Genomic DNA, 11543 nt, shown 5'->3' on the forward strand with positions numbered 1-11543 from the left:
CTAACTCCAGTAGGAGCCTGTCATGTTTGACATTTTAGCACAATCCAACAATTTGAAAGCGAGCACTGAATTAGGGATCTCCAAAAAGAATTTCTGCAATTTATTGTATAACCTGTTAAATTCCATGATATATTCTTCTATGGAATAACAGTCCATCCTTCTAAATTTATCAAAATCTGACCATGCCTCATATACATTTAACAGATCATCTTTCTTATACATTTTGTGAGATTATCCAAACCTTCCTCAGTGTCCAATGATGAGCCTCTAGCTCCAAAAGTACTTTGCACTTGATCCTGCTTCTGTTGGGAAGCGAAAGTGCCAATGTCATAACTTGCTTTTTCTTTAGCAAGGATGTAACCCATGCCCATATATCCAATTCATTCTTCCATTGGTTACAGGACAACGGTGGAAAATCATACACTGATACTTTATACTTGGTTTCAGCCGTTCTTCTCAAAAGTAACTCCAGTACAATCTTCTGCCTGGAAAGGTATCTTAGTTTTCAATTTTGACCTTTAAGCCAACCGTTCTCTGCTACCAATGTTTAACAGGATTCAAGCTGGCTGGTGAAGTAAAAACTAAGACACAGAGCCTTTCCTTGCTGAGAGAGTTTATGGACTTCGTCCAGTGTCAACACTCTTTGTCCACCCCCAGTGTCCCAGCTGTCCCTTGTTTATAAACGTTCAAATACCTATTACCTGTTTCCCTTCACAATGTAATTGACATTAACAAACCTTAACAATGTAATTGATAAGGCATTGACATGGCGTGTCAGCTGTGGCTCAGTCCATAGCACCCTCGCCTTTGAATCAGAGGGTTGTGGGTTCATGTCCCACTCCCGGAAACCAAGGACTGTGATTGTACTCGAGAGAGTTGCAATCTGTGACTGTTGGTAACTCGAAAGAGTTTCCAGCCATCCCCAGTTTCCCCGGTGGCCAAGTGGTTAGCATTCAGCGCTCTCACTGCTGTGACCAGGGTTCGGTTCTTGATCAGGGAATGAAAATTTATTTGAGGTGTCAGCTGTGGCTCAGTTCATAGCACCCTCGCCTTTGAATCAGAGGGTTGTGGGTTCATGTCCCACTCCCGGAAACCAAGAACTGTGATTGTACTCGAAAGAGTTGCAATCTGTGACTGTTGATAACTCGAAAGAGTTTCCAGCCATCCCCCCACCATCCCACTCAATTTTAAGCCCACACCCTCCCCCCACATCCTCGCAGCCCACTCTATGGGGGTGTAAAGTTCCAGCCTAGGTTAAATTAGAGCTTCCATTTTAGCATACTGACTAAAAGTTATGATTTTACTAAATCTGTTTTCTTCAAGGTTGAATATGTTGCAATTAACAAACAGCTAAACAATGAATCAGAATGCAAAGCTGTGGAATGGTTTGTTGCCAGCCAAATGGGCATTCAATTTATCTTGTGTTTAAGTGAAGCATGGGTCACCATAACAATTTACTGTGTCAACTTGCGTATTCACAGGCAAATAAGTTTGATAGTGAATCACTGATTAGGCCCTACAGATTATTGTGGATAGTGTGAGAGAACAATTAAACACCCTCCTTGGGATGAAAGCAGAAAGCTAAATTCATTTAAATTAGGTGGCTATAGTGTCTCAACTGTGTTCTGTCTGCACTTTGTCTGTTTTGAATTGGGGCTGAAGAAGTATTACAAAACAAATTCCCAAACATTCCTGCCCAATGCCCTGCCTTGGAATCCTGCTTTCCCCAATGCCTACACGATACTTAATGTGTCAATGCCACACGTCTCCTCTTTCCCAACCATCCAACACTAGAAAATCACCTATCTGCCACCCATCCCCAAAGCTGCCAGCCCAATCAGGGTGTGGCCAGTGCTGAGGCTGTAGCTCTAAGGGGAGGGTGCCTCAATGGCTGGGCACGCTCAAAGACAAATAAGTTGGGATGGGGGACACCAGGGCCAGGCAGGCAGGCCTCATAGACTGGGGAAGTCATTGAGCACTGGTGGCACTGTTGCTGTGAGGCAGGCAGTGCTGCCAGGAGGTCCCTCTGTGGACAATGAAGTGCCTGTAAAGAAGGGCCCCTATTTTGGGGCTCACTAGGAGGCCACCAGGTTTTGCCTAATGGTTTCGAAAGTGGGAATTGGGCTCACCTACTGCTGGAAAACTGCCAGCGGAGGTGGGAACTGGTCCTTAACTGGCCATTTAAGTGGCTCAATTGCCCTCCTGGCAGATATCCAAATCACCAACTTTCCCGCTGCAGGAAATATGGCATAACAGCGGGAAGATGTTGGGCTCCCTTCCCAATGTCTTCCCCCAACGTTTTTCCACATCTGCCACCTCCCAGCCCATCCCCAAAAGGCCTGGAAGATTCAGCCCAACAATTCAGCTCGATGACCTTCACTTCAAAGTGAGGGGTCATTGCCCTCAGTATGCACCCTGTGTATCATTAGCATTACATATGGAATACAGGAAAGATATATTAATGAGTTAACCACATTTTATCAAGTGAGTTCAATTAATTTGTGCACTAGTGCACATAGCTCTTGTAGAGAGCCACTGCCTTCAGTGCTACGTGTTTATCATATAACCCACCTTTCGAATGTTTCTCTGTGAATTTGTATTACAGAAGTGACTTCTCTTTCTCCCTCGGTGTGGTTTCAGTATTAAAGCCATCCTGAATATGAATAGCTTTTTGTCAACTTGGTTAGTAGTCAAGAGAAAAAAAGGGTGCAACCGAGCACAGTCCCGATCAATTGGGAAGCGTAAAGATTGGTGGCTGGGGCTGCAGAGAGACAGAGAGAGAGAGGGGCCCTTGAAGATTCATTGAGAGGGAGAGAGAGAGGCTAAGATAAAAGCAAAATACTGCGGATGCTGGAAATCTGAAACAAAAACAGAAAATACTGGAAAAACTCAGCAGGCTTAGCAGCATCGGTGGAGAGAGAAACAGAGTTAATACTTCAAGTCGTTATGACCCTTCTTCAGACCCTTCTTCTCTCTAGAGAGAGTCTGTCAGGGCTGCAGGGAGAGAAAGGCAATGATTGGCAGTGGGCAGGCCAAAGGCTTCCTTGAAGGGATAATAGGTACACTGCGGCTCCTCCTGACCCTCAAGGAATGCTGGAAAAGGCACTTACTGATTGCAGCTGGCAGCTCCTGCCTCCCTTTCATTGCTGGGTTTGTCAACCCCTGGAAAACCCATGCAGCAGCAGTGAATTTTAAATCTTTTTTTTATATTCGTTCATGAGGTGTGAGTATCGCTGGCTAGGCCAGCATTTATTGCCCATCCCTAATTGCCCTCGTTGAGAGGGCATTTAAGAGTCTACCACATGTGTCAGCTGTGGCTCAGTTCATAGCACCCTCGCCTTTGAATCAGAGGGTTGTGGGTTCATGTCCCACTCCCGGAAACCAAGAACTGTGATTGTACACAAAAGAGTTGCAATCTGTGACTGTTGATAACTCGAAAGAGTTTGCAGCCAGTCTGGAGTCACCTGTAGGCCAGACCAGGTAAGGACAGCAGATCTCCTTTCCTAAAGGATATTAGTGAGCCAGATGGTACCTGCACATGGTAGGGGATTCAGTGATAATAATGCTGTTGAATGTTAAGGGAAGATGGTTGGATTCTCTCTTGTTGGAGATAGTCATTGCCTGACACTTGTGTGACGCGAATGTTACTTGCTACTTGTCAGCCCAAGCCTGGATATTGTCCAGGTCTTGCTGCATTTGGACATGGACTGCTTCAGTATCTGAGGAATCACGAATGGTACTGAACATTGTTGCAATCATCAGCGAGCATCCCCACTTTCTGACCTTAAGATGGAGGGAAGGTCATTGACGAAGTAGCTGAAGATGGTTGGGCCTCGGAGACTACACTGACGAGCTCCTGCAGCAATATTCTAAGGCTGAGATAATTGACTTCCAACAGCCACAATCATTTTTCCTTTGTGCTAGGTTTGACTGCAACCTGTGGAGAGATTCCCCTGATTCCCAGTGGCTTTTATTTTATTCGTGTTTCTTGATGTCAAACTCAGTCAAATACTACTTTAATGTCAATCACTGTCACCATTCCTCTGGAGTTGAGCTCATTTGGTCCCTGTTTGGACCAAGGCTGTTATGACGTCTGGAGAAAAGTGGTCCTGGTTAAACCAAACATTGGTGAGTAGGCTTTGATGAGTAAGTGCCACTTAATAGCACTGTTGGTGATCCCTTCCATAGCTTTGCCGATGATTGAGAATAGACTGATGGGTGGTAATTGGCTGATTGAATTTGTCCTGCTTTTTGTGGGTAGGACATACCTGGAAAATTTTCCACTATGCCAGGTAAATACCAGTTTTGTACTGGAACAGGTTGGCTAGCAGTGTGACTATTTTTGTAGCACAAGTCTTCAGTGCTGCAGCTGGGATGTGGTCAAGGCCCATAGCATTTCCTGTATCCAATCTGCTCAGCCATTCTTAATATCATGTGGTGTGAATCAAAATTGGCTGAAGACTGGCATCTGTCATGCTGGGGACCTCAGGAAGAGGCCTGGATGGATCAACCTCTTGGCACTTCTGGCTGACGATAATTACAAACTCTTAAGACATTCTAAATGACAAAACAAAAAGGTCACTGCCATTCTCAAAATGTTCTTTTTTTTAACAAATTGCAGAAAACCTACACGTTCAGTTTTACACCTAAAAGATAAGATTCTTTTGTCACAATGAAACAGAACAGGACAGATTTTCATGGTGCGGATTGTAAAAGAGTCCACCCTGACCTGTTTTAATACCATGCATTCAATATGTTCAGGATATACAGTCACTTTCCACCTATATGGTTGCCTTGTACTTGAATGCTTCCCATGAACATGCATTTGCAGCAGGATACACTTTGCAACTGATCCCTTTCCCATTAAGGATTCTGGTTCCCACAACTCAACTGCTGTTCCTCCTGACAAATACCCATCAATGTACCTATCTAAAGCAAGTTCATATAGTTACATCCATCATGGTTTACATGCTGCTATGTAATGATCCACGAAACCCTAATTACAGTTTTGTGAACCCCTTCTATCCTTTGCTGGAGAAAATTGAGCCTAATGAGGTAGACCTTCCAGCTTCCATCTCGTCATATTCACCAAGCCTCCTTGGATAGTACCTTCCAAACCCATGACCACTAGAAGGACAAGGACAGCAGATACATGGGAACACCACCGCCTGGAAGTTCCCCTCCAAGCCACTCACCATCCTGACTTGGAAATATATTGCTGTTCCTTCACTGTCACTGGGTCAAAATCCTGGAACTCTCTTCCTAACAGCACTGTGGGTGTACCTATACCACATGAACTCCAGCAGTTCAGAAGGCAGCTCACCACCACCTTCTCAAGGGCACTTAGGAATGGACAATAAATGCTGGCCTGGCCAACGACACCCATATACCTTAAATGAATTTAAAAAATAGATTTAGACCAGAGAAAGCATTAAGGAAGCAGGAGATGGATGATCTGGTCCCAGCTCCAGATCAATACCAAATATCTGCCTTTTTTTAACATCCTTTTCATTCATTCACTCACTGCATCTACACCTTAAGATGAAACACATCTCCATGTCAGCCACTCAGTGGAAAGTGATGCCCCAGGTGCTGCCACGAGACAGCAGTATAATATTGTGCCTTTGCGACAACGTGGAATGTGCCTGAAGCATTAAAGTGTGGAGCTAAAGCAATCGTGATTACCCTAGGCAATACCATGACTGATGTAGAGTTGGGCCGTAGGTCAACTTGGAGCTTCTGACATCACTCTGTCACAATCCTCACAGCCTCTCTGCTGAAATGAAACCTTCACATACATTGTTCCTCAAACAAGTCCAGGTAAGCCAGCCATTCTCTTTGTATGTGGTTAGGGGTTTAATGGTGAGCGCCAAGCAATGATCAATCTCTACATAGAGAGAGAATGACCACCTCCACTTTTACATTCAGTGGAATTACCATTTGTCAACTCACCAACCATTCACATTCTGTGAATTACCATGGTCCAGAAAGTCAACTAGAGCAGTTTTACATAAATGCTAGGACAAAGGGAGGCATAGGTTACCTCAATTCTTTAATTATTTCCTTATTTCCCTTATTTCCTTATTTCCCTTATTTCTGCAATATTCAATGAAGAATTTCATTGAATTTCAGAAACTAGTATGCTGCAGACAGTTTCTGGAATACAATAGTAATATTCTCAAAGCAATTACCATCTTTTTTCACATTTTCTGAACACCAACACTTGTACTTTATTTTACTGCAGTGTTTCCAAGGAAATAAAGTTTAGGTCCTCTTACTTCCCTCACCACCCAAAGCACACTCAAATTGACTTCAGACAGGCGATGACTTACCACCATCGGCTGTCACACTAATGAGCTGTCATGTGTCATGCAGGTGCAGGACACGCTCTTTAATAGAAGAGCTGTATTCCTCCATGTGGGCATCACCCCCTATCAGCAGAGATACAAAGCAAGAGATTGCTACAGGATGGCTGGATTCCCCAGGCTACAGGGTGCCACAGTGGCATACATGTAGCACTAAGGCACCAACTGAGCAGTTGCCGCTGAATATATAGTAAGGCGTCCCATTCCCAGGATGTCCAGCTCATCTATGATAAAAACCAGACTATGTCCTCACACAGCAACGGCAAGCAGCATCACCAAGAGTTTGGTCAGGAGTGCATAGACTATAGACGTTTACAGCACAGAAGGAGGCCATTTGACCCATCATGTCTGTGCTGGTCAAGAAAGGTCTGACAACACTAATCCCATTTCCCAGTGCTTGGTCCATAGCCGGGAGGCTATGACAATGCAGGTGAATATCTAAATACTTCTTAAATGTTAGGAGAGTTTCTGACTCAACCACCCTTTCAGGTAGTGAATTCCAGACTCCCACTACCCTCTGGATGAAAATATCTCTCCTCAATTCCCCTCTTAGCCTTCTACCTCCTACTTTAGATCTATGCCCTCTGATTATTGACCTCTCTACTAATGAAAAAAGTGCTTTCATATCTTCCCTATCTATGCCCTCATAATATATACACCTCTATCAGGTCCCCTCTCAACCTTTGCTGATCCAAGGAAAACAACCCCAGCCTATCCAATCTTTCCTCATAGCTCAGACTCTACAGCCCAGGCAGCATGCTGGAAAATCTCTTCTGCACCCTTTCCAGTGCAATTACATCCTTCCTATAATGTGGTGACCAGAACTACACGCAGTACCCCAGTTGTGGCCTAACCAGCATTTTATACAGTTCCAGCATTGAAAAGCCAAGTCTAGAAAGCAGATTTGTTCAACCATCTTCATCAACTGATGAAATGCAATGGCAGCACATTGTTCTTAATTTTCTTTGCACCCTAACAGATGTCACTAAAACAGATCTCTTTAATCCAGCATGATCTTATTAAATGGAGGAGCAGGCTCAAGGGGCTGAATGGCCTACTCCTGCTCCTTGTTTATATGTTCATATGTTCACCTTGCCTGAAATTTTCACCTGTGTAAGAAACTCTGAGCTAACTGGTTGGTCTATTTCCTGACTCAGTGTAATGTTCATAATAAACAAGTCTCAAAATCAGTACCCATTGTATTTCAAAACAAACAATTCCTTTATTGCAAACTATTGTGTGTGAGTTAAGAAGTGTGTGGCGATTGTTGGGAGAATGGCAAAATAAGTGATGTAGGGGTTGTTAGGATGGCAGAAGTCATTACGGAAGTGGTTTCTGTTTGTTGGAGGAGTTGTGGGCATCCTTATCCACAGGGTAGTGTGAAGTGTTAGTTGTGTGAGTATTGGATTATGAGTGCGAAGTATGTGGTGGTGTCCAGGGGGAAGGGAAAGTGTATTGACATGTCTGCCCTCATGAGTATTTTCATTTTTTTCTGCCGGTTTGATGAGCCCTGTGGACAAAGGATTAAGGAGTCAGCACTAAAGGCAGCTCCCTCAGATGGCAGTACTGATGTTGCTATCCAACTTAGTGATAAAAGATCCATGAGTGTGAGACTCTTGTCTTGTACCTCTTAGAAATGTAGTGAATTGTGCTTCTTCTGCCTGTTGGTCTGGCTCAGCTGATCCCTAAGTGGACACAATGGTGTGAATATGGGTGAGATATTGCTTTCAAATGATTTGGTGCATATTGCCACTAAGGCCACTTATTGGCCACTCACCTCGCTTTTGGACAGTGTTCTGCTACTGTCAGGCAGCTGCCGAATGACACCATTGTTGCACAGAGGCTTCCTGTGTGTCAGCAACTTACGCAATTTTGACATTTGTGACATCAGAGCTACAAAAAGAAAGATGTGTTTCCCTCAAGAAATGTGGATGTAGCATAGGAACAAAAGAAATAGGAACATGAGAAGGTCATGCAGCCCCTCAAGTCTGCTCTACTATACAATAAGATTCATGGTTAATCTACCTCAACTCTACTTTCCCCCCGGCCGATATTCCTGTATCCCACTTCTGGTGAGCTGTATAACTTTTGGGCACAACAAAGATGTTAAAACATAGTAATTGATATCAAAGAAATTCAGAACTGATGCCTACACTGTTATCTTCTTATGTTTTCAATATGTCAGTATTTTAAAAATTCTTTTCATGGTCAGAACACAGCTTATACATTTCTCTATATTTCTGTTGATAGTGGCTGTTAACATAATGGCAAAGAAACCAACCATCTTATAACCATAAGCTTTATACATCGATAATCTGCCAACATGTTGAGGATACTATTAAAGAGTTTATTTACAAGGTGTAGGACCTCTCTAGATGGCATAATGGGTCAGAGTTATAGCCAGACTCTACAGGGCCTAGTCCCCCAATAGAGTGAGATTTCATTCTGAACTGAAGCATTGCAAAATTACGCTTTATATGTTAGTTGCACATATTTAGGAGCTTGAAATTTTCTGACAGCTTTTACTTCTAACCCTGGTTCTATGGAATTAAAAACATTTCTCAACTTAAATTGTGCTTCATTTGCAGATTGTATGAATTCCACAAGAACTTCTAATCCACGTGAATAAAATGGATTTGGAAAATGGGACTTACTCCAACTTTACAATAGAAGAACTGGTAAAGGGAAAAACTTCCAAAGTGCTGATATCACTTTCACTCTCTGTCTTGACTATTATGACCACAGTTATTAATTCTCTGGTGATAAGTGCAATTATTGTAACAAGAAAGCTCCACCACCCTGCAAACTATCTAATATGCTCCCTCGCTGTTACTGATTTACTTGTTGCTGTTCTTGTGATGCCCTTCAATATTATTTACACTGTAAAGGAGACGTGGGTGATGGGTCAAGTTGTCTGCAACATCTGGTTAAGTGTTGACATTACATGTTGCACGTGCTCTATTCTTCATCTGGCTGCAATTGCCCTGGACCGATACAGGGCTATAACTGATGCTGTGGAATACGCACAGAAAAGGACACCTAAACGTGCTGGAATAATGATCACAATTGTGTGGGTCATATCCATCTTTATATCAATGCCTCCTTTGTTTTGGAGACATCAAGGAAACAATAAGGAGGACGAGTGTCTTATTAAGCATGAGCATCTTGTTTACACAATCTATTCTACATTTGGAGCATTTTATATTCCCTTGGCTTTGATTCTCATTCTGTACTATAAAATATATCGAGCAGCTAAAACACTTTATCACAAAAGGAGTGCAAGCAGGCAAATCAACGAGGAAGTAAATGGCAAGATGTCCAGCATTACTGTCAAAAGTCCCAGGGCGCCTTCAACTTTGTGCACGTCTGAAAAGTCCACTTCAGACCCTTCAACGATTGAAGATGGAGAAAAAATCCACATCACAGCCAGAAGTCTCAACCCCAGTAGTTGCCAGCAAGAAAAAATGTGGAAGAGACATAAAATCTCAAGCACAAGAGAAAGAAAAGCAGCAACCACCTTGGGTTTGATTTTGGGGGCATTTGTGATATGCTGGTTACCATTCTTTCTGAAAGAACTTATTGTGAATGTCTGTGAATCCTGTTATATCTCTCCAGAGATGACCGACTTTCTGACATGGTTAGGTTACCTCAATTCTTTAATCAATCCCCTTATTTACACAATCTTCAATGAAGACTTTAAGAAAGCATTTCAGAAACTAGTACACTGCAGACAGTGTCTGTAAAGCAATGGCAGTATTCTCAAAGCAATTATCTTTGTAACTAGGATGGTTAGGCCTTCTACACAAGCTTTCAGCTTTGAAAGAAAGATCAATATTTTTTCTGACGGCTTATACTGGCTTTGTATCTGAAACAACGAACAAAATGTTATATAAATTCTGTCACAGATACTTAAAACTCTTGGGTACAGAAGAGAACCTATTTGGTATTTTTCTATTCTGTAACTGCCAGTATATTTTAAAGAAGCTGTGGTGTTTAAGTAGAAAGAGTATAAAATTTACATTTGAAGCACTGAGGGGATTTTGTTTTTAATGTGTGTAAAATGTGAATGAACTACAGGGAAAGCACTGTATAATTTTCTCCTATTAGTACTACTGGTTTAAATTGACTTTTCAGCCTGAAATGGATGTATTGAGAGTAATTAAAAAGGGGAATGCTTGATAAGGGCATATTAGCAATGAGGATAACTTGTGAAAGGCCTATGCAGGTATAAGATATGTAAAAGTTCCTTTTTTGAGTCTAATAAAGAATTTGGAGTTGCTTACTCCTATTCCATGTGGACGTAAATTCTGAGGAAGAAAGACAAGAGTCCATGTAGCAAAGCCACAATAGAATGGCACGAGTATTTTTCTTCACTGAATTGGTGGAGCAGTGAATGTTAGCGATATCGTAGTACAGCAGCAGCTATAGAAGAAGGTAGCTTCGAATCAGAGATGGGCTGTGAGGTATAGCATTTACTGATCAATTTATTCCAGGGAGCAAATGTAACACAGCAAAGCTAGCTACCCACAAATGACAGAAGACAAATTGCACTATGAGGCTCAGAGCCTGCAGGGAAGCTGTGACTGAGGTAAACTACCTTCCTGACAAAGGTTTTAAGTATAATCATACAGCACTTTTATGGTATAGGTAACTTCTACTTATTCGCAAAGGAACATTACAAGAGTCAGTCACAGTGTCATCCATTGCCTCATTTCTTCATTTCATACCGAATTATATATGCTTAAGTGTTCAACAGCAGCAGACCAGCAATCGGGCAAAGAGAGAGCTACCTGAGGAATTATTTTGCCTGGCCCTTCTTCCAGTCCCAGCAAGCCGACAATTACACACTTTTTATTGAATCAATTTTCAGTTATAGAATTCCCAGTTGCTTATCCTGCTTAATTTTTTATATTACATAATGAAATACATATTTTTTGCTTTACTTTAGTAGAACTCTTTGTTATTTGCACAATGAAGGAATAATAGGCTGTAACACATAAAGTAACTCAACATTATTGTCTTGTAAGTCTTGCGTTGCTGCAACATATGTGATGTAAGTACATATGCTGTTTGTGTATAAGTGTGCTAAAAGCTTCATGCTTCCTGCATTTCTCATTTCCAACAATGTGACCCAGTTCTAGCTGCTTCCATAGACAACGGGGTAGAAATGGTGGGTGG

The 11543-nt window shown here is 42.2% G+C and overlaps 1 protein-coding gene across 1 annotated transcript; it reads left to right on the forward strand.

Annotated features, from left to right (window-relative positions):
- The first annotated feature begins 8995 nt into the window (after positions 1-8995).
- htr1fa (5-hydroxytryptamine (serotonin) receptor 1Fa) lies at positions 8996-10108 on the forward strand. The gene has a single exon (XM_078560547.1). The coding sequence runs from the start codon at positions 8996-8998 to the stop codon at positions 10106-10108; it is 1113 nt and encodes a 370-aa protein (XP_078416673.1).
- Positions 10109-11543: the final 1435 nt, after the last annotated feature.

This window comes from Cetorhinus maximus, chromosome 16 (assembly GCF_964194155.1).
Source record: "Cetorhinus maximus chromosome 16, sCetMax3.hap1.1, whole genome shotgun sequence".
In the NCBI taxonomy this organism is placed as follows: domain Eukaryota; kingdom Metazoa; phylum Chordata; class Chondrichthyes; order Lamniformes; family Cetorhinidae; genus Cetorhinus; species Cetorhinus maximus.

What these genes read in the sequence shown, in the direction of transcription:
- htr1fa (XM_078560547.1), top strand. Translation starts at nt 8,996, where the DNA reads ATGGATTTGGAAAATGGGACTTACTCCAACTTTACAATAGAAGAACTG.